Source organism: Falco punctatus, assembly GCF_963210335.1.
Source record: "Falco punctatus genome assembly, chromosome: 5".
NCBI lineage: Eukaryota > Metazoa > Chordata > Aves > Falconiformes > Falconidae > Falco > Falco punctatus.
The window spans coordinates 35,110,094-35,134,129 of record NC_137584.1 but is presented as its reverse complement, the minus strand read 5'-3'; the positions used below and the strand labels follow the sequence as shown (position 1 = coordinate 35,134,129).

Below are 24,036 nucleotides of genomic sequence, written 5' to 3'. Positions count from 1 at the left end.
CCTGGGTCGTCACAGAGGCTGTTGGAGCTGAGTGCTGCTGATAGGGCTGGCTTTTATCAGGACAGAAAGTGCAGAGTCTGCTCTCCTGGCTACACAGACACTGGAATAAAGTTTCTGTCGTCACAGCACTTGTAGCTCTTTGCTTTGCTTGCAATGGCTGCTTTCCCCCCTTTCCCATCTTGGACTTTCAGCACAGAAAGCAGATTAATTAAAGTACAAAGCCTCTACATTGTATGCAAATAAAAAGACAGGAATGAAAAGCTCTTCTGTAGCTCTTCTGTGAACTGTGGAAACTGCTCTGTTCAGCTGACCTTTATATAATTTTTCCTTCCTCTGTCCTGTGCCAATCCTGCATGATCTGATTATGCAAGCACAGTGATATTGGCATGAATGGTCTTGTATTCAGGTGAAGTAATTCATGTTAGGGAAGTTAACCATATGCCCAAGCCTCCCCTGAACAATCTGCATTGTAGACAAAAGTGTAACTGAGAGATACACAAGTCAGGTTTCAATAAGGAATAGAAGCAATAAACGTGTATCCTATTTAAACAACCAGCTTTCTCCTTTTGCTTCTTTTTTCAAAGCTACTACTGTAAAAATAATTGTGTTTCATGTGAAAAATGCAAAGAAACTATACTCTGACTTGGGATTTGTAGGTGCTGCTTCTGTTTTAGTAACAATAACACTGTCAAATTAATTAAAACCCTGGGACTGCTTATTTTGAAACTAAGACATTACAAGGGCTAGTGTGCACTTTGGCTATTAGGCTGTATCTGTCTCAGCCTCCCTGCTGATTTCTGTTAGTTTAGAATCATGTTTAAAAAACTACACAATCCTGTTGCTATGGAAAGGATAATAGGGGTAGGTTTCCTGTAAGAGCTGAAAATGAAAGTGATCACAAAGCCTAAAGCAAACAAACAAAATGTAGCCATTCCCTCTAATCGCTTTCCATTACAGTCGTTTTAGCTCAGACTTTGAACAACTTTAAAGGAAGAACCCTGGGTGTAGTTAAGGTACTTACTACATGACATTTTTAGAACTCTTTGATGCAGCAGCTCTTAACAGTGAAGTTGTGGTTGTGCCATCTCAGAACATCTGTTCATGGGTGGTATTTTGAGCTAAATTAAGGCCATTCAGGAAGGATGGTTTACTGGTGGTTTTTCCTTTTATTTACATCAGAGGTGAAAAGCAGGTTAATTTGTCATCTGTACTCTGTGGCTGTGTTAACAGAAGTCAGTCTCTCATGAGTACCATCTGACAGACCTTTTTGCTGTCATAGCTGCAGTCACAACTTCTGAGTGACTACGCATCTGGAGAGCATTTCCTCTGCTGCAGGTATATTCTAAAAAAACCCAGCTCCAACTCATTTTATTGGCAGGTGTCCTCTGAGTTAGCATTTTGGCTGCCACTAAAGGAGACAACACTCCAGATAATGACTATTACTTACAGGTTTGACAGGCTGCTGTGTGAAAGCCAGGCACCTATGTATTTATACATAAGCACTATTGATTCTGTGTTTAGAGCCCAACAGCATGTAACTGAGAACAAAATTTTGTCTGATAGTGTAAAGTCAAGTCCTTAACTGGCAGAAAATGAGAACAGAATCAGCAAACAGATGGCAGTCGGGTACCTAGTATAAAATCTTGGCAACAGTAGAGCTCTTGTTAAATCCATAATGTTTTAAACATGGCTTGCAAATAGGATTGGGTACAAGTTGGGCCTGTGCCCTTGTATGTTGCTATCCAATTTATAAAGAACTGTTGAGGTGCTCTCTTTAAAAAGTTTTTATTCAGTTTTGCATTGGAGATACAGAGGTTGCCTTCTTGGGAAAACTCAAGTTTCAAAAGAACTAGTCAAGTTTTGACATGAGAGGAGTCTTTTGAAACTTTATTTGAAACTAAATTGTTTAAAAGTCTTTAAAGTGTATTTTAAGTTTGTATGCCTCATGTATCCTTAGGCAAAATGGCATCTGTGTTAATGAATCTAAATTTCCTAAAGAGGCAAGAATGCTGCTAGACACCTCTGCAATCTACAGGAAGTCCAGGGAAGATGGGACGTGACATTAGCCATACGGCTAGGATTAAAAAAGAAAAGAAAAAAAGGCAGAAAAAATGTTCAATGAAAATAAAATTGTGGGTTTTTTCTTAAACAGTCCCTTCTGATTTCATTAAAAAACATTTATGCACGCATAGGAAGGATGCACTCAAAGATAAGTTCAGAGAGTATTCAATGCTCTGGATGATAAACTTCTTTCTGATTCTGGCAGAACACTTGATTCCAGTGACAGCAGTAGTGAGTGTGCTGTGGCTTGGCGTAGGGCTAGCTTTGGGGAAACAGTCACTGTGGTTTCCAATCTACTGAGACAGACTTTATTTCATTAGATGTACAGTTCTCTTGTGCCCCAGCAGCAACTGCTCAGTCTTACTCTTGATGTGCAAGGACTATAATATGATCTTGGCATTCCTGTTGCAAAAATGTCATAAATAATTGTTGCATGGGCATCCAGGGGGAGGTGACACCATGGTTCAGCGGATCTGAAGCTGGCAGGAGAAGAAAATGCATTGAGTGAACTGCAGCAGCAGCTCCCTTGTTGCATTTTCCTCCAAGAGGAACCATGGGTGGTTCTGACTATTGGCAACTCTCAGAGGTTAATGCTGTGATTCTTTGTCTACTTTAACTCATTATGCAAGGACAAGTGGCTTTGTTTCCACTGGGATCTTCTATGGGAAGGCTGAGATACTTTAGCTAGTGTACCCTTTCTGCTATTTGGCAACAAGACTATCAATCAGACAGTCAAAACCAGAAGGCAGTTCAAAGAGATCGTGTACTCCTTTAACTTGGTTAGTCTTGGTAGGTGTTTGTCTAATTTTCTTCAAGGACTTCCACAGATGGAAACTGTGTGGTTGGCACAGCAGTCTGCTTCAGCACTTCTCTTTGTTTCAGGCTTTAGTCTAGTTCCCTGGTTGGCTCTTAACAAACCTCAGGTTGTCCCTGCGCTCCAGCAGACTCCTTCTTCCTTTTGCGGCCTTTTTCAGCTGTTGTCTCTGCCACTCCTGGGTTTGTCCTAAGAAAAGGAGATGTGGACAGGGCTTGACATGAATTCTAGTGAGCGGACCCTTGCTTCACAATAAACTGTAATGAGAGATCATGAGATCTTCTCATCTGCCCTGCTAGGTAGGACAGCACCTTCAAATCCTGTGAGTGAAGTCCTGTTCTGAATGAATCCACATCTGTTCCTAGAAATGCTGTGTTCCTGGCATTTTGTCTGCAGTGGCCAGTGGCAGATGCTTTGGGATAGAATATAGCAGGGGTCCTCAACCCACCCCACCTCCCCCCCCACCAGGGATTGAGGGGGGAAACCAAGCAGCCGCAGATGGCTGCCTGCCACTTCATCCGTGCGCCAGACCCCTGTTTAAAAAGTTTGAGGACCCCTGGAATATAGGAAGCAGGCCATGTCCAAATTTGTATTGTTGCAGAGTAGGAACAGTGCTGGGGTAGGGTCGTCTGGTGTCCTGTTGAAATATTAGTCTTCACATTGACTTTCTCAAGATTTGAATTGGATCCTAGGAGAGGGTCAGTTAAAAGTCTTTGTGCCAGTGCCTGAACTCTGCCTGTATTTTCTTCCCTAGGCAAATTCAGAATACGCACACGGGGCTGGATTTGTCAGTGCCAGAATACCGGGAAATCCGGGGGAAGATGATGTCTGGCCATGTAGAGTATCACATTGTTGTTGTTACCCGACTGGCTGCCTTCAAATCAGCAAAGCACAAGCCTGAAGATGTAGTTCAGTTTATGGTAAGCGTTTAATCAGTGCTGTGTCAATGATCACTTTTTTAATGAGCTTCGATTAACTATTTTGGTCCTGGTGTAGCAGATACTTTGTCATCACAGCCTCCCTGGGTCAAGGTCCTTGGTAGGACAACACAGTCTGTACCATTTCTGCAACAGAAGTATTATACGTATGTTAATTGAACTTTTTATTCCAGGAGCTTAAAACAGCAATGACTCTGGTTGCCTTTAAGGCATTTTGCATTACAGGTCAACAAATAGAAATTAATTAAGCTTTTTATAAGTCTTGCTACAAAATTAGTTTCTCTGATAGGTGTATCAGCACTGGGACTTGGTGCATAAACATGAAATAAATATATAATAGTCTACGTGAATGGAGAAAGAATCATGTGAGGCAATAACAGGAATTAACCTGGCAGTAGGGTTATCCTTGACCTATTAGCCTTGACATGGCTTTTAAAATCCTTAGAATGAGAGTTTTACAAGGAAGTGTCCATATAAAACATTATTGAGTCGAATTGTCTTTTTCACGATACCTGCAGAGTAAAGGTTTCGAAACATAGCACATGAGATTCATTTCACCTGTTTTAAAGTCACCTATAGCATGTGCATTACCACTTAAGCTGTCTCACCTGGGACTGCCTATTGAGTCGATGGAAAAACACACATTTAGGGTACATTGAATTTGATCTGTTTTAGCTGTCTGCTGAACTGCTCCCAAGAAGTGCGTTTCTCTGCCGATTGACTATAAAGGGACTCTAAGGGGAGGTACCCTGTTGCATGCTATGGACATCTGCTCTTTTTTTGATGTTTTGAGGATAACTGTAATGTCAGTGATGTGAGTGTGTGGTTACCTGCTAGACCATTAGCCCTAGTGTAACTCACACTCCATAGAAGGTAGCTCACAAATGGATATTTACAGTCTGATTTGCAGATAAAGCCACATCTGTCAGTGTTGTGAAGAGGTGCATGGTGAGGAGATCTCACACATTTCTTGCACTCCTAATGCTATATATAACTTCATGGTAAAAGCAGCAATGCTGGTGTAAGAGTCTGTTCTGTTCTCCCTTTTTGTCCCTGACTGCTTGTTCTCGCTCCTGCAGTGTTTCCTTCTGTGTGTCAGTGCCATGTGGCTATTCTGTGATGTCAGCTGAGGAACTGGTCCTGGCTAAAAAATGGGTATTTGGGGGGTTGTTATTTGTTATTTAGTACTAATTTACACCTGTTTCTTGAGCCTGTGAGTTGCACAGCCCCATTAAAGTTTGTTTAGGACAGGGGAAGGGCCAGACAGGCAGATAAGGGAAGGGGATGTAGAATTGCTTTTTTTGTCTTCAGCAATGCCTGCTTGTATTATGTAATATTTCTGTGCAGCTCTGTTCAAGAAAGAGCCTGACTAAACCTGAGGTGTTAAATGGGCTGTTGTCATCTAACATTTTGCTTCATTTAAAAAAAGTACATAAAATCAGCTTGTCTGTAATGAGGAGAAACAGAGTTCCTACTGTGGCCCGCCTGCTCGCTGAGATTGTCCATTCCTGTGTCCATTCTCTAGGAGGATCTTCAGCACTTATTTGCTCTTGTCAAGTGAAATGAACTTTTCTGATTTCTTCTCTGGTCAGAGCTCCTGAGAGTTCATTCTTCATAAAGAAGAAAACTGGTGTAGTCTGACAGGAGTAACATTTGTCTCATCAGATCTGGTATTTTTCAACTGACTAAGTCTGATGTATTATGTAGTTTGGTGTGTGAAAGTAATTTAAAACTATGAGCTGGGAGGTTGGAGGATGGAAGCTTTGCATCAATTCATTCTGATGAGTCTTTTCTGTATGTGTTACTGGGAGGAACAGAGGGATTCACCTGTCCTAACTTATCTCTCTGTAAGTTGGATATTTTCATCTGTCTCTCCGTGCTTTTATGGTCAATGGAGAGTAAGGGAATGAGGTGACTCATCCTCTGGGAATGCTTGTCTTCTTTAACCGTAAAGGGAAAGCATTCTACATTTTAAACAGCTGGGACAGGGGGCTTTAACTCTAGGCTAAAATACTTAATACTCAATTGAGTTGCACACAACTCACTGTTTATACCACCAGAGGTTCCCTGGGCTTTTCCATCTAGCTTCAGAAGGTTGTGGGTCTCCTCTAGGTCCTGTGTGATACCTACCAGCCCAGCACAAGCCCCTTGGAGACCCCAAATCATCTCAGATGGCAAGAGATGCCTGTCTTCAGGCAGAACATTCTGTCTCTATGATTAGATGTCTGCATTTGCTGTGGATTTCTAAGCTCCCATCCCAGTCAGTGCAGTACTGTTGAGAATATAGCTGAGCATCTAAAGTGGGGGGAATCCATTTTGCATAACATACATGGTACCATGTGAGAAACCTTAAGTTATCCTAGGTGTCTGCACAGGGCTAGCAGATGTGACAGAGGACATAAAGGCATTGGCAGCACCCTGGAGCAGAATGAAGCAAGATGCAGTACACCATCCAACATACCGCTAGCTGCCTGTGTTCAGGTGAGTTCAGTTTCAGTCACATCTTCCCAAATGTAGTGACTGTATCTGACTGTGATGAGAGCCGAGGAGCCTCCTGTGTGTAGGCAGTTGTCTTAACCCAGAGGCAAGTCCCAACCTTGTGCAGCCAGGTGAGGTGAGTTGCACACGTAGCGTCTGTGTTCTACTGGATGTTGTACCAGCACAAACAAGAACCATGGCCCTTCCCCAGAGAGTTTGTCAGTGCAGTGTAGGAGAAGCAGGTGGCTGGGGACCAGCAGAGAAGAATGAGGTTACATTAGGCAGCAGATCTAACACGTTGAATTTGTATCACAGGGCAGAGTGAGATGAGACATCTGAAGGAGGAGAAAGAAACAACTCTGTGCCTGTTCTGCCTTCCCAAGTATGGGAGCAGGATAGGAGAGGGAACATGGTTTTTTGCTGTTGAAATTGTCAAATTTGAGAGGTTGAAGGAAGGAGACAATGTAAGTTAGAGAAGATGGGTAGGCATGTTAGGATTTTCATTGGTTCTGGATATGTTGAACAGATTTTGGCTACCTCAGAAGCCAGGTCTGTGTTTTGAGACCTTTTGTCTTTCTTATTCCTGGTTCCCCTTTTCATGAAATACTAGCTCAACTGATTTTCCTTGTCCAGCTGTTCCACCTGCTTCCAGTTGCAGTGGCTGCTTTCCACACTCGTGCCCTAGGTGGCAGCAAGGAAACTGGCTTTGTGTGCGTTAGGCTGTGAGCATCTGCAGGCAGCGATGTGACTGAGCAGAATTTATTTCTCAAATAGCTTCCCTGTATCCCCTGGAAAAGGATGGTGAGCAAGACAGCGTCCTGCAAGTTAACTGTGATCTGTGGGCTGCGATTTAGACCACACTGGATCAAGATATGTTAAGGGCCTGTGACCAAAGCCAGATGAACATCAAGAAGATTTCAGATCTGACCTGTGGAGTTACTAGCCTTGACTGTGGGTCTAAACAATCCAGAGTTTCCCGTTCCCCAGCCTTAATGGGACTATGCAAAATCAGTATCATAACGTTTTTAATTGAAATATTTCTGAAGCATTAACAGAAGAAGAAATTAACTTCTGTGATGACTTTCAGATCCAAATTCTTAGAAACAGGAAGGATTTTTTTAATAAAAAAAATGCCATTTGTAAAATAGGGCAAATGGGTTGCAGAACTGCTTAACCATTAGGTTATATTTGGTAATTGAAGGAAAAGTCAGCTGCATTTCTTTCAAAGATCAGAATACTCTTGCCCTATTGAAAGAGTGAATTTATTTTCATCTTTGGTACTGCATCAGAGGTACTGCTGCAAAGGTGGTATTTAATTATTGCCTGACGATCTCCCATTTTCTGTGAGAAGGAAAGGCCTTTTTTTTCTTAAATGTGTTTCTTCTAGCCACACCTTACCTTTTTTAGCGATTAACTTCTCCCTTCACAGCCTTATTAAAAATCCACCCAGCCTATAGTGCCTTTTCTTTCTATCTGTGCCCAATTCAATTGCCTCTTTTTCATAAGTTATGTTTGTTAGCCAAATTCTTTCTTTTTTAAAGCTAAACAAGTAACTGCTGGTGTTTGACAAACAGCACATTTTTGGGAGGAATTTACTATGGAACTGTCTTTCTCTCATTAAATGAGGGGGTGTAAGTATGTGGGTGTGTATTCATCTATGTTTTTATGATTGCCTGTTTGCATATGTTGGCCTTCTTTCTGTGGGCCTCAAAATCTGTGTGTTGGAGTTGCTACTTCCTGACCATACAGGTATGTTGTGAAGAGAATTCCTTCACATTATAACCTCTGTGGTGTGAGGGGGGGGGGGGGGATGAAATCCCTGCTCAGTGTAGCAATAGGTTCAACAGCCATTAAGAATTTGTTGATTAAAAAGAAATATTAGAGTGCTTGCTCTTCTACTGGGCAAAACAGATGGGGAGAACAGCATGTGATCATGTAATTAAAATCTACCATAATGCATACCCACGAGGTCACCAAGCAACATTAATTCTGGTATGGCTTGAATTAGGAGTGTACAAGTGAAGGCTTGGTTTGTGCTGTATGTGAGAAGGGATGCTTTTGATTCCTATATCCAAAGCTAGTGGTTGTTTTAAAGTACAGTGCTGCTTCATCTCAATTTTCTGCAAGTGTTAAGAAGTGGGCTTTGTGAAAACAAAGTCACCGTAGCCATATGTTTTTCATTAAATACTATAAAATGAAGAGTGCTCTTCACTAGCATGCATTGGCTGGCCAAAGGGCTTGAGTTAGCTTTGAGATCTCTATTTTCTTGAAATCCTTGCAGTAGATATAAAGCATATGAAGTTGAGGTCAGAAATGGGGCATTAAAAAGAGCATTAAAGGGGAAGGAAACATTGAATCTCATTAATGCTGAATGGGATGAAATTCTATGCACAACTGAGAGTCCCAGCCTGGTATCCTACAGGCATTCTGGTGTGTGTACTCATGTATGAGGTTCTCATGATGAAGGGAACAAGGCACATGCATGAGATTTGAGGGATTAGCAGCAAACTTCAGGCTTTTGCTTTGAACTTCCCGGTGGTTTTCCTAACCCTCTAGCTATGTTTGATCATATTCAACTTACTTACATGTTCCTGGTGAAAAAAAATATTCAACCCATCCCTGTCTCTTTTTAAGTTCTATGGTGGATATTAATTGTTACAGGCAAATAGGGTCTTGACCTGGCAAATATGCACATGCTTTGCTATATTTGCATGATTAACTCTTTTGAAGTGAAGTAGATTAAGCCTTTGATATTGTGACTTGACAGAACTCCTTGAAGTGCGTGCACTCACGCTGACTTACAGGTGGTGGGCGTTTACCTCCACGGTATTCACAGAGTTCAGTTAGAGGCATGAGGTCAAGACCTAGAGGAGTTACAGGAAGCAGAAGGAAAATATTTGAATATTGATCAGCTATGACTTTGTTTACTTAATAGAATTGATAAAATGGATTTTAAAGCCACATTTATTTTTTATCCTAACATTTTGGGCCATAGAATCCATCAACTATTTTCAAAGGCTTGTGAATGGTAACCAGAAAAAGCCAGATTTAATTTTGTTACATGCTGATATGCCGTTCTCCTGGAAAACTGTCAGAGGACATCAAGTTAAAAGTGTCCGAAATTGTCACAGCAGAGCACTGCTTTCTGACTGGAGAGGTGTGAGAATGCTCTGTGATGCTTGGGCCTCAACCTGAGAAAATACACTCTGCAAGACTTGGCTGGTGCTTTGTAAGGCCCCTCTGCATGGCCTCTGTGCTGCTGCATCCAGCTCTGGTTTCCCTGGTACAAGAAAGATGTGGACCTGTTGAAGCAAGTCCAGAGAGGGCCGTGAAGATAATCAGAGGGCTGGAGCACCTCTCCTGTAAAGACAGACTGAGAGAGTTGAGGTTGTTCATCCTGGAGAAGAGAAGGCTCAGGGGAGACCTTACAGCAGCCTTTTAATATATAAAGTGGGATTATAAGAAAGGTGGGGAGAGAGTTTTTACCAGGGCCTGTAGTGACAGGACAAGGGCCAACAGTTTGAAACTGAAAGAACGTAAATTTAGATTAGATATAATGAAGAAATTTTTTTATAGTGAGGGAGGTGGACAGTGGAACAACTTGCCCAGCGAACTGGATGCCCCATCCCTGTAAGTGTTCAAGGCCAGGTTGAATGGGGCTTTGAGCAACCTGATTTAATGAAAGGTGTCCCTGCCCATGGCAGGGGGGTGGATCTTCAGAGTTTTTTTCCAACCCAAACCATTCTGTGATTCTAAATACATCAGTCTGACGTTGGATTCAGCCAGTCTGTCTTCTGCGTTTCCCGCACAAGGACCGGGGTAAAGATAGCAGTAGCGTTGAGCGGAGATGTAGAGGAGCCAGAAGCAGCCAGGGGTTGAGGCAGGGGGACAGCAGGCGAAGAGCCTCAGCGGACAGGGCCTTGCAGAGGCCAGCATTGGGCATAGGTAGGTGGGGAATGGTTTAGGCTGGAGGTTTAACATCTTGCCTGTGTGGTAGGTTACCCCAGCAGAGGGCATCCCCGCACTGCTGGATATGGGCTTGCATGGTGTGCCGCAGGTGTGGGGTAGCTATTGCTGTGCTTTGGGTGCAGCCTTACCGCACTCTCTGCGCTGTATCATGTGTTACGGTTGTGGTGGTGGTCAAAGCCCACGCAGATTCACAAAGGCTCAATTAGCGATAGGATGCGAGGGTGTGCATTCACTTTATGTTCAATGGTGTAATTAGACATAAATTGAGATTTAGGAATAATTTACAGCGTCTGATAGAGGAGGAATAAAAATTAAGCAGAGATAGGAGTACGTTTGTGTCTCTCAGTTCAGCGTTACTTTTTGGGTATTTTAAAACTGTTTTGGCATAGTCTTGTTTGGCTGCTGACTTGTAATACTTTAAGACATCAATTTGTTGTTTATTATGAAAATTAACTAGATGTTAAACATTTTTCACAAATCAGACTTGATTTGTTTTTTCTGGGTGGAGGGTAATATTGTTCATTCTTTAAAAAAAGTACCAGTAAATTCCTCACTGCCCTTACATTTGTGTTTACACAGTGGTTTTGGGAGAGGATGTGGCATTATACCCTGTTCAGAGTGCTACTGGGACCTAGCAAACTAGAAATGTAAACCAATTCAAAAATTCCGGAGTTGCTTTCCTCTCTGTTTTTGTGGTATCTTTCAGAAGGAGGACTGCCTTATTCTGGGAAGATCTCTTTGTTGCCATCACTTTAGTGCTTGGCTGCCGAATTGTGTGTCAGATCCTGCATGCAGGGCACAGTGTTGCTCACATTTACCTGTGTTGCTTACAGGAGACAAGTCTAAAATTCTTGGTTTTCATTCCCCTGACAACTCGGGTTTGCTTTTGTGCTTCGGATCTTTCTTGTAGGGCTGCTTACCATTTGTGACTGGACACTGAACCCACAGTGAACATTTTACAGCTGGAATGCAAATAGTTTTCAGATCAGCTTGTTTGGTTGATAATTACTGCAAAAGGCAGGGAAGCATGAAAGTGAAGGTGGTTATTACTCTTTATGCCTACATCTGATTTAGTAAGCTAGTCGAGGTGTGTCTGTAATGTCAGGACCTGTTCTCTGGTCTGGAGGGCAGCTAGCACACGCTAGCTGCATCCGTAGTATTAAACTTCCACACCATTTGCAGCGAGCATTAGTACCCAAGCTGGCTATTGTGTGGTCTCTGCACCAGGCTAAATCTTGGGCTGAAGAATTATCTGGAGAAGTGCTAACTGCCCAGAATCAAAATCGTGCTGGACGTTGTCAGGTCCCAATAGATACTATAAGGTTCCTAATAGATACTGTCAGGTTCCAGTGCCTGGGAATATGGCTGATAGTGTTTAGTTTGCTAGTGTAGATGTGGTTTATGGATTCTGGGTTAATCTACAATTTGTTTCCCTTCTACTTCCATGCTTTTTGTTGGGTTAACTTTCTTTTTTCACTGTGTTGGTAGAAGAACTGCCTTCTTGTATCCCAAGATGTGGTGCTTTCCATCTTTTTTTATGTTGCAGTATTAATTAGGATTCACTGCACTAGAGTTCACCAATATGTGTTACAGGAGGATAAGAGCTGGATCCTAGCAGAAGATCTGTGCCATACACACTCCTCTAGCACTAGGTTTTTGGGTTATTTTTTTAATTCTAACTCTGTATTCATCAAAACATTCATAGCTTATAGGGCCATGGAGGGCCATGGTGAATATATTGTCTGTATGATACCACAGTCACAAAACATGACAGTCCTCTCCATTGTGCCTGTAACATCACTTAGAGATAGCATTTTGTTTGTGTGGGGGTTTTGTGTGTTGATTTTTTAAAGTACTGAATTCAAAACTTAGTGTGGCATAGAAGCCACGCAATTTCTAACCAGCATTCCCATGGTTATTGCTTTCCGTGTAATATCTTGGGTCTTATTTCTCCTCAGGCTTCCTGTCTTTGTCTGCAGAAGGAATGACTCCATTTACTGTTGGCATCTTCCCCCTATATGGGAACCTGTAGGCCACGGCCAGGTTGTTGGTTTTTATTTTCTCGTGGAAAAACTGAATAGTTAGTGGTCAGATGAGGTCTCTGCCAGAAGGGTGTTAACAGCCAGAAGGGCACTAAAACCCACGAGGGCTGAGAAATGGATCTTCAGGCTCAATGGTGAAAAGATTCAGGCAGCTTTCTCCATCACATAACTACCTACTTAGGCTTCTTTTCCCTCCCATCTCTCAGGGCTGGGCATTATATAGGTCATTTTTAGTGGACAAGGATTTTTGCTGTTAGAGAAAAGTATCTGGAGCAGTGACCTTCCCAGTATTTCATTAGTTGATGAGTCAGACAAATTGACACTGGGATCTGGCAGTGAACTTCAATTCCATTAGGGAGCAGATTTTAATAACAGGATTAGAAGATGAGCAACATTGTTTGGGGATTCACTGTGTAGATAACAGGCTTTTACTAGGCTATATGTAAAGCTCCTTGGTAATACATGTTTTTCCACTTCATTTTCCAGCATTAATGTTTCACAGTGCTTGAACTGCTGCTTTGCTTCTCATGTCTCCCCTGTAAAAAAAACTTCCTTACCCAGGCAGCACGTTTCATTGCAGGTTTCCAAGAAGTACAGCGAGATAGAGGAGCTTTACCAGAGACTGGCGGCACGATATCCACAAGTTTCTCTTCCACTCTTACCTAGAAAAGTTCTCTTCGTGGGAGAATCTGACATTTGTGAACGAAGAGTTATGTTCAATGATATAATGAAATTCATCTCAAAAGATGAGGATCTAGCAGCAAGTCCTGAGTTACTGGAATTTTTAGGTAACTAAAAGATATGAGTGTACCCTCTCCCATGAATGTGATTGATAAAAGCATTATGAAGTTCTTGATTCAGGTGGTCAAAAACTAGAGAGTACCAGAATAAAGGCTGCTGCTAAAAGTACCCTCTTGTGCATCTACAGTGCTGCATAGTCATGTTTTGTTTGCTAGTGTTTTCCCCTTCTCTCAGTGGACACGTGCCTCATTAAGAAGACCATGCTTGCTTTGAAGGTACCGATCCCACCATCTCTGATTTCCCGTAGGCATATATCTAAGCTGTGATTCCTAGTTAGCTGTGAATTAACATGCAAGTTTCAAAGGCTGAAAATAATCATACATTGACAGTGGAGGGATGGACCCTAAAGGGGCAGTGCAGAGTCTCCCTAGTGGTCAACTGTTCCACATTTTGTCTGGTTTTCATTCCTAATAAAATTGTTAGGCCTTGTTGAAGAGGGTCCTAAAGCAATTTATTGACCCTGAGAAAGATTTGAATAAGAGACAGATTCTTTATTAGTTAAACCCATTCTCTGGGCTCTGGTGGTTTTTTTTAATTACTTTTTGTTAGCCTTATGCCCTCCTTTTGTATCCTCTTCCAGTGATTCATATAGTTCCTTTCTTATGTTCCTTGGACATAGCAGGGACTCACTGAATGAATGGAACAGATGAGCTCTCTGCTTTTAATTCAGCTGAGAGATGCTGAGCAGGGAATATTTCACTCTAGTGCTGTGCAGGATTCTCAGTATAGCATTAGTTTTAATGAAGTGAAGTTGCAAGGTGCTAGCAAGATGCCATGTGTGAACAGCTGATTCTGCAGAAGGGTTAAGTGTGGCCAGATTACAAGTTCTGTGAGCCAGGCAGCTTCCTAAAGCCAAGGGGGGAAGGGGCTGGGGGCGGGGGGGGGCAAAATTGCACAATATTTGGCAAAATCCTTTTGCTAATAAAGTTTTGGAGTTTTGGTTTGGTTTTTGCCATGGTAGTGTTCTCTTTAAAGTAGACCCCTTGCACAGAGAATTCAGAATTCATGTTGATTAATCTTTGCATGCTGATTAACCTAATGATGGTGCACATGTCTACAGCTGAATTAGTCTGGACTGTCTTTTACTGTGGACAGATTGGGTGCAAGCAATGTGACCTGTTCATTGAAATCTGCCTTAGAATAATCACAGTCTCACCCTACCAAACCAGGTGGAACACAGATCCTCAAGCTAATTGTGTATACTTTCCTTACAGGTGCTGGAGACATAGTCAATATATTCAGGGGTGTTTAGGGAGAATCAACATGGTAAAACACAGATGACTGTGGGGATAAGATAAGCAGCATCCTAACATTCACTGCTTACCCCAACCAGTATTGTCTTGCCTGTAAGAGGAGTATAAGACCACTTGCTCAGCGTAGACACCCACATTTAGTCAGTGAAGTCTGCCCTGGGTGATTTAGCAGATTCAAGCGTGAAAAGCTGGGTGAGAGGAGGCTGCCATGTTACTTTAACAGGATGAGACCATTAATTTTATCCATCATGGTTTTCATTAGCCTATTTTTAGGTAGTCTTGTTGTTTTACATTGCTTTCCTGAACATCCAGGAACACCACAGCAAGGAATAGTTCTCTCCTCGTTCTCCTGGGCTTTACATGTTAACAAGTATGGTTAGAAGACTTGGTCAAAGTGCATGTTCCAGTCTGCTGCATTTGCTCAGCTGGATGGATCTTGCATCCTGAAGGGAGTCAGAACTTCAGGGTTCATTTTTGAAAGTAAATTGAAGAGCTGCTGAGTAAACTTTTTCATGTTGTCTGATGCTCTAATTTTAACTTAAGTGAATTAAATTAGTAACAAAAAGTGGACTTTATCTCAACATGCTATGTGAAAGTTAGCTACCTACATCTAAGCAGAGTATTTATAGCCCCTCTGTAGCCAGTGGAGAGAAATAAGGATTTCAGAAGGAAACTCCTTCGCAGAAAACTTTATTTGGATGAAATGAATCACCAGGTGGAATTTCTGTTGTTTCCATTGACTATAGAAGAAACATAAATAAGCAGATTAGACATGAGCTGCTATGTCTCAGATAAAGTTAATTTCCTCTGTCCTTATCTGCTTAACTACTTTAAATCAGTAAACAGATCAGATACATAATGACACATAGTGGATAAAAGGGACAGTCAAGAATGTTGATAGAGTTTCACAAAAGCTGATTGTGTTCGTTCCCCAAACAAAACCATCAGGAACAAGGGCAAAATATTAAATAAAATATGGTTGTTACCCTGTGTACTCAGTTTTGCATTTGTTACTGTATTTTGCAGGAACAAAATCTACTAGTGCCATTGACTTCAAGGGTAAAAACATTCCTGATGAGAAGGAGAAAGAAGAAGAAAATGAAGCACTGGATTTTTTCAAAGAGGAGAAGACACCTGACTTAATCTCACAGCTTTCGTCAGTGGAAAATGCCAAAACGGGGGAGAAAAAAGAGGAGGAAGAAGAGGAAGAAGATTTAGACCCTCTTGGTATAATGAGGTATGGCTGGTGGTGCCTTCATTATTTTGTTTTTAGCCTAGTTTTCTAAACAAGTAGGGCTGTTCTATGTCACTGTCCCCTTATCCCAACATTTTATAACATTGACCACTTTCAGCTGAATTTGACTGAGGAGGAGAGGCCTCTGCAGGTCATAAAGGAGGTGCCTTAGTAGAGGGAGAGACTTTGTAGTGCCTCTTTAGTGCATTCCTCAGGAAATCCAAGTGACAGAGGGACATTGTGAATGCCTTGATAACATCTTGGCTACAGTAGGCACTTCACACTGCAGTGTTCCACCACAAAACATAAAGCCACCAGGGTCCATTGGATGTGCCACTATGGCGTACACTGATGTTTACAGTGTCGAAACTGCTTTCGAGCTCACTTGTGTCTAGAAGGAGGTGAAGTTATAGCAGCATAAAGACCAAAAGAGCCAATACTTCAGTCATGATGTTCACAAATAGGCTTTTCTTTCCTTCTTCCCTTATCTGAACGTGTCACATGCTAAATGCTGCTAAGGCATAAGCAATAACAGCTTGAGAAACAATAACTGAATTGAAACTTGCTGGTGTTAGTGTCTGGGTTTGCTTATCTGTCCAATAATTTTCAGACAGTTATTTTCTTCAAGATGGAATTTCTTACTGAATTCCCAAAAATATTTTTAATGTTTTTGGAAGCAAATTTGGTTTCTCAATGGCTGGGATCATGAGTAGTGACTACTTTTTTGAGGGTGCCTCAGTCTGTATATGCCCAAGTAGGAAAGGCTTAGCTGTGCTTGATCTTCAGTATGCACTGACTGACTGAACTGAATTGTTTCAGCCACCCACAGTCACCAGCCACTACTGAACGTTCTTTGTCTTGGACTTTGACAGTGCTTTCAGAATGCTTCTTCATAGCAATAGGCAGTAACTGATAGTAACAAGCCAGAGCCCTCTCTTGATGTTTCCCAATTACCTTGAATCATTTCCAAGGGGATCATTCACTCCAGGCTCTTAAGCCTCCCACACCAAGTTGGGTCAACTACAATGATTAATACTGGAAGTGCCATTTGGACATTGCTCCTGCTATTATAATCATATATAATTGCTGATGTCCAGGAATCATCTTTTTTTACTTGAAGTACTTAATCCTTTAGATATCACAAGAAAACTTCAAATATTATTCTTTTGACAAAGCACATGCTTAATTACTCAGTATCAAAATTATTCTTTTGTTGAAGAAGAGTTTTAAAAAGTTAAATAACTATTTACAATGAGAAGTTTGATAAAGCAGTGCTTCCCACAATATGGTCCTTAGCTGGTAAGTTTACAAAAGAAGCTGTCCTTTTTTGGATAGGAAAATGATCTACTGGTTTAGCAAATGCAATGTTGTATTTTCCAACTTAAGTAGAAGCTGTAAAGAACTTGCTGTGCCAAAACAAGCAAGAAGTTTGCTTTTCTGTTCTGTACAGTTTGACATAGTATTTGAAAGTCTTGATTATTTTGGTCTTTTAGTGCATTGAAGGATGACAAGATCTGGTATTTAATCCTTGTGTAGTTTATTGCTTCCATTCCTTTTGAGAACAGAATTCTTACTGGATCAGAGTAACTTCTTTTCTGTAAGAAGTTTGGTCTTTACTGGCGCAGGGCTGCAGCATGAAATGTTAGGCAGTTTTTCACTCTAAACCAGTGGTTGCCTATCTATAAAAAGGATAAAATTTCCACATGTATTTATTGTTATTTTTGTAAATCTCACATGTACAGTGTCAAGGCAGAAACATGAAAGTGGAACCAAGAATCCTGTATCTGATTTTACATTGTCTCTTATTCTCCTGTAACTCATCCTGCTTCCATGGAAGGTATTTTCAATTCACATCAATGGAGATCAGATTGCACCTAAGCATTGTATCCCAGCTTTATACCATCTAGTAGTAGGTGTCTAGGTAGGAGACCAAAGGCAGGAGCTTAGCTGTCAGTAGATGGGCATTTCTTGGGTGACCATTTTCAGGTGTCTTCTATGTACATTATAATGTTAGGTGCTTACAGGCTTTAAAGACAGAGCTTGCAGGCCTCACAGCTTCCGTGCCTCAGATGTGCCTGAAGTTACTTTGGGATGGGAATGAATAAAAAAGGAGCTGATGCAGGCTGGATAAATATGTTTAGTAGTAAACTGCTCCCTAATGCCTAGTAAATTCAGGTTAAAGAAAAAAAATAATCCCCTGTGAAAAACCTGTGAAAAGATGTAAAGTCAGCACTGAACCAGGCCAGTCTATTCCAAGTAGTATCAGTGGCCAGGGTGCTTTGAGCAGCAGAGCTCTGACCTAAATTGAATCATGTGTTTGGCATAATCTTACAGGGTGTTTTTTCTGGATGAGGATGAAACTGCTTCAGTAGCACAGGCCTCCATATGTTGTCAGCATGCTTCATTTGGTAACAACTTTTCCTCCTGGGCCAGAAGGCTGTGACTTGGATTTGGCCCAGCACTGCTGCTGTGCTGCTGAACCACCAGATATCCAGTTAAATATACTGGCCTTAGGGGTAAAATGCTAAACTAGGGCCTTTTTTTCTGGTTTTGTATTGCTGGTGATCATCCAGGTGGAAGCTCATAATGGTCTGGTTCCCTTTGCCTTGAGGAGACATCCCAGTTGTGCTCATTCTCTTCCTCACGTTCAAGGCTGTGTCTGAGTCGCTCCTCCATGTCTGGTGGGCATTTCCCTTGCCAATTCTGCTCTTAGCTTTTGTGGGTATAAATGATGATCTACAAACTTTGTGTTTCTCTGCTGTATTGTTTTCATGCCCAAAAGCTTTCTTTCTGTTTTAGCAGGGTGATCTTGGGCCATGTCTTGATCTTAACAGAAAGACTAGTTTTATTCTTGTCCAAGTCAGTGATGGTTCAAAAACTGTAATACCTATTTCTGATTAAGTTTTCTGCTTTTAACACCCCTTCTCCTTTATTTTTTCCCCCCAGGCCTGGTTCTTCCTAGAATAAAAGGTGTGCAAAAAAGGTTACATTTGTGGGGTGCAGTGTTGAAATGCATTTTGAAATATGTTTTTGAGGGGTGTACTTTCTCCTCTTCACCCTTCTTGGTAGTTTGGGAGTATTGTTATTCCAGTGTATTGTCACCAGTTACTCTGCAAGTTTTCCCGGATGTTTGTAGAAATCTTCTCAGCTTTGGGCAGAATATACAGGTCCTGTAAGAATAAGCACTCTTAATACAGAGTAAGATGGTCCTTTGACATCAGCTGTGCAGTATGGAATTAATATAGTGTACTTGCTTTTGTAGTAGTGGCACACGTCTAGCTCTATTTCATTTTTCTTGGCAGTGTACATATACAGTGACTTGTAAGTCACAAGGGCTCATAGCCAAACTATTTTTTTCAAAGTTAACATCTCTTTTTTTTTTTTTCTAGTAAGCCATGAGCAGTAGAATAGCCCTTTATTAAAATGTTTTAATTCCTTTATAAGTGGAAAATCTGATATTTTACCTCACGTTGTAGGGACAATATTAGGTGTATTGACATCTTTGTCTCTATTGTTCTCCTTAAAGTGAGTGCAATAATGCTCTTTATCACTGTTCTCTAAATCTATCTATCTCAATGTTTGCAGAGACCTATTTTTAGTGTCTACCATGGTGCTTTGACAACATACCTGGGTTTTTAGAGGTGCAGTATCTTTCAATACTGCTGTCTTTTCAAGGATTTTCCTTGTAAATTGCAAAATAGTACTGTGTGGCTAGTAACAATTGCAGTCACAAATTTCTCCAACTGGAATGCCTTCAGGAATGAAAGAAGCAAGAATACTAGATCCAAAAGGGGCTAATCCTCTGAAGGAAAAGGCATGGAAGACAGCCACAAGATGGAGGAGCTATTCACCCACAGCTAGGATATCCTTGGTGATACTGCTGAAAGTTCTGCAATGGGAAGAGGTATAATTTGCCAGTGATTTGAGAGAAGATTTTGCATGGAGTGAAGAGAGCTGTGTGAAGCAGGAATTCGGAGTCAGCTCAGCTGTGTCAGGGTGCGTTGCCGAGGCTGACTGGGCAGTATCTGGCCATGTCTATACCATTATGTTCTCCTGTCCTCCAGGTTAGATTTGCTATGTCCAGAATGCCCACTGGAAATGGCTGCTGTCCTGTGCTGCCTCCTGGGCTGTGATTTGGGTGATTTAGGAGAAGGCAGCTTGTCCCATGTCAGGGAAGTATCAGGGACTGTCCTAACAGGTGAATTGTTGAACTGAGCTCCTGTGTTCAGGCCCAAGGTGTGAAGGAATTACTGAAAAAAAATAAAATAGTACGGCCCTGAGCTCCTCTGCCCACAAGGGTTAGCTTTCTGCCTGCTGCTGTGTTTGCTCCCAGTCTGCTCTAAGGGTTCTCTAGGGTCTTGCTTTCTGTAGGGAATTCAGGCAGCCAGTAGTGGATTTTTTTATTTGATCCAAGCACAATCAAGTTAGACGTTTCTAGCTTTGAATCATAAAACAATTTTAAAAACACACCACAGTAACTGAATTGGGTTTTGTCTTCTCCCTCTGTGTATAAACTATACAGTTTTATTGTTTGTAGGTTGAAGCCAAGAGCTTTAGCATCTCTCTCCTCTCTTTGTAGTTAGAACAACTGAATATAGTACTTGTGTTCAGTTTACTCCAGTAAACCTTAGACAGCAGCTGATTAAAATGACTCAGGACCAGCTCCTCTGAACAAAGCAGCAATAATTTTGCAAAAGGAGAGCAACTGCTTCATGGGTTAAAGCATGTAGCAGCCCTTTCAGTGCATGCATTTCTTCAGCTGCAATTTTCTGAGGTAATATTTTGTTCACCAGCTTGGGAGAACCCACCTTTTCCTGTGCTTCCCTTTCCTGTCTTCATCAGCCCTCTACAGCCCTTGCAGGAGCCTCTCCTCCACACATGATTCCCTCCCTTCCGTCCTTTTTCCTTTGCTTCCGTGAGTCTTTCAGTGACAGCATATCTTCCCTCAGACCTACGTTTTTCCTGGCAAACTGCACAGAGCCCAGTGCTGGGTATTCCCCAGGCAAGAGTTTTTCTGTCTCCTCTTGGGTCCTGGAGAGTTTCTGTCTCCACTCTCTTCCTTTACTATTGTTCAGAGGATTTTCCCTCATGGCTTCTCCTCATCTAAATTTGTACTTTTTCAGAGAAATAAAGACACGTGGGCAGGGGGAAGCTTTGCATCTGTTGTGTTTAAATGCAGATACAGCTGAGACCTGACAATACTTAGGAAGGGATGGGGCTGGTGAGGGCTGGCCTTTTGGGAGCCTGCTGCTGGAAGTTTTTAAAAGCCTTGTAGCAAGTTGTTGCTGAGGTCAGGCTCAACCACTCCTGGTGCCAGAGGTTTGCTGTTGCTGGGTTTAGTTGGTAAGGAGATTATTAAAGGACTCAGGGCCTTTTCTGGCTGCAGATGAAATGGCCGATGGCTTTGAGCAACAGCTTGGCAGGGAACGAGCAGCCAGGCAGCCAGCCGTGGCTTTGCCAGAGCCCCCCAGAGTCAGGCTGGCTGCAGGAGGGGGTAGGTTGGCGCACAAGCCAGCAGTTGTTTCTGGGTTGCATCCTACTTCATGTTTCCCAGCCCCTTAACAGCAGCCAGGCTAGAGTTTGTCTCCTGAGCTGTTCATTTCAGTGCTCCTTTTCCCTTTTCCCTTTTCCCTTTTCCCTTTCCCTTCCCTTCCCTTCTGTGGCAAAAGAACCTAGGATAGCCTCAGCCTTTTGTTTTTAGGGGAAAAACTGAATGGCAACGTTTGATCTTGCTTCCTCTGCCAGAAACCTTGGGCTGCCGAGAATGGCTGACAGAGGCAGAAGTTGGTTGCAGGGGAGTTCTGCAGTTAGCATCTTTCCAAGTGGTTTTATTGATGGAGTGCCCTGAGCTGCAATAGGTGAGGGCACTGTGCTTGCCAGTGGATTTTCACCTCCAAGGAAGAAAATTTCTGCAGGCTAGAACAGTGTCGTGGCACAGCTGCTGTCGCCTGGACAAATTGTCTGAAAACAAACTTGTGAAAATGTATGTTCAGCTGCTGTGCCTTCTGGTCCTTGGTTGGCAGGGTTGTACTTCTGCTGCTCCTCAGGCATCCTCCTACTCCTTAGCCACTCATAAATTCACAACTGCCTTTTGATCTAGCCAGGTACATGGATGACTTCCCCTCTGAACACAGTAGTATTCATATACAGTAGAAACACTTGTCTGTCTGTCCTGATCAGCTGAGAGGGAGTGAAGTGTCAAAACATCGAAGAAGAGAGAAGATATAGGTTATTTTTTCTTTAATGAAACTCAGATAGTTTAAACAATGAACAAGAAGAGAAAGAGGGAGCCTTGTTTTCCTAGTAGTGTCTGTATCTGTGCTCACAGCTGTGAAGCCTTTGGAGATTTAAACAGGCAGATCTTTTATTTTTTGTCAGTCATTGAGTCACAAGCTTAGCTTGCAAGGCATGCTCGACCGTCACTTTGCCAAGTGTCACAAGTATTTGTTGCAATTCCAGTCCAGCTGCTGTCAAATTGGCAACTTGCAAAATCCCAGTAAACAACCCTGCTCGTCTTCTACTGAAACATTTCTGACAGCTGAAATTTTCCCAAAAGCCAAGGATATACTTTGGTATACTTTTGTTCCCCATCAAAGAGAGGAAAAAGAAGAAAAAGCAGCAAAAGGTGTGTATTACCTGTCCAGTTAAAGGAAAAGCCTCACTTACGTTTCATAAACTTGTCTGCTCTTGACCCATTTTACGGGCAACTTTATAACCTCTCCTTGGAGGTGTTTTAACTGAGTTGCTAGTGAGTAAAGCAGGATGGCAGGCATGCTCTCCTTCATCCTTCCTGAGGAAATTCAGTCCCTCCAGTTTGTCTGTGCTGAACTTCTTTTTATGTTTATAGGTGCTTTGTGTTGTTTTCCCATGCAATGGGCTTTCCTTTCTCTTCTACTTCCAATCCCATCTCCTGAGCACAGCTTCCCATATGTTTCTTTACTGCAAATTTTGCTCTGCCCCCACGGATGGAAGGTTGAGGGTGATAGGAAGAAAGCAATGGAAAATGAAACCATATTTAGCTATTGAATCTCAGAATTGTCCGTATACGTTCTGTTTTGTGTGTTGAGTAGAAGAAACATATTCTCTTGGAATATGTTTTCCTTGGGAGAGCTCTTCCAAGGCCTGTGTGGCTCCAAGTAGTGGAACTGAGAACCTTTTCTAGCTGTACTTTCCAACCAGTGGAATCAAGCTGGGTGTGTGAAGGACTCAGTCCTGCTCTCTCATTACTGTTCTGTGGTAGTGCTAACTGAATGTAAGTGTGCTTAGGAGAACTGAGATTTTCTGGTACTCCTGGGCTTGTAGTTGGCATATGTTACTAAGCACACCTTCAGGAGCCTGTATTTAACAGGTGATTGCAAAAGCCCTGCTGCTATGTCCACTTCTGGCTATCAGAACTGTACCTTGGGAGTCACTCAGACTGTCAGAGAGATTTGGAGAGGAGTGGGTGCGTAACTGACAGATCTAAAGTTGGCTACTCTGTCTATTTTATTCTGGAAATAGTCACTTCCCTGACCTAAGGAAAAGTTCTGAGAGCCCTCCCCCATGCCAGCATTGTCCTTATCTGCATTCATATTTCCTGGTCTAGTGTAGTTTTGATCCCATAAGATTACGCAGTCATTATTTCCCCAGTTTTTATGTTGCATGTTGAAGCAATTGCTTAGTTAAACTTCAGTGGTGAGTTTCTGTCATGGCTGGCCTGAGTGATTCCAGTACATACACAGCTGGAACACGAGGACCCTTTGGGAAGGAGTTTAACTAATTATTTTAATGTGCTTCATTTTCTTTCTGATTGGAACACTGAATATACTTTAATGGGTCTTATAAATAGTAAATTTCTGTTTATACCATCGTCCTAAACCCTAAGGACTGCAAATAACTCTATAGTCTGGGTAGTGTTACAGCTGTGTATTGCCATCCAGCAGTGTTTCCAAGCAGAACACAAATGTAACTACACCTGGGGTAAAATGCAGCAAGGACTTAATAGCTTACTGCAACACTTCATTGCAGCATCAGACAGTAAGTGAAGAACCTGTAGTTCAGCTGCAAATGCAGGGGGAGTTGCACCGATGTAAATACTCAACTTGGAATTTGACCAGCTTGCTGAAGTAGATAGGTCTGCTTTTAAGAAAGATGTCACAGGATTTTTAACAGGCCTGGTTCCTTGTTTACAATGTATTAAAGCAATAAAGCTTACACTTTTCTGTATATAGAATAATTGTGGAGCCAAGTAATGTCAGGGAACTGGAATGAAATATCATTGCCACTAGCTGGCACCAGCTCTCAAATAATTCCCACAGTCCTCTGAATGAACTCTCAGCTTTTGATTTTCCCATCCTGTTTTAACAGCAATGTGCGGTCATTTGTAGCAGTGCAGCACTGAGCAGTGATGAAGGCGTGCAGAAGCTGCCATGAGCTATTCTGTAGGCGTATTAAGCAAGTCCTTGCA

The 24,036-nt window shown here is 42.0% G+C and overlaps 1 protein-coding gene across 3 annotated transcripts in view; it reads left to right on the top strand.

The window, feature by feature from the left end:
• The window catches only part of HS1BP3 (HCLS1 binding protein 3), a 107,933-nt gene that overhangs the window by 18,286 nt on the left and 65,611 nt on the right, over window positions 1-24,036 (top strand). For all 3 annotated transcript variants that reach the window (XM_080390020.1, XM_080390021.1, XM_080390022.1), the window contains exons 2-4: window positions 3,630-3,795; window positions 12,883-13,090; window positions 15,383-15,593. In XM_080390020.1, the coding sequence (XP_080246146.1) occupies window positions 3,630-3,795; window positions 12,883-13,090; window positions 15,383-15,593 (585 nt within the window). The remainder of the gene's footprint in view (window positions 1-3,629; window positions 3,796-12,882; window positions 13,091-15,382; window positions 15,594-24,036) is intronic.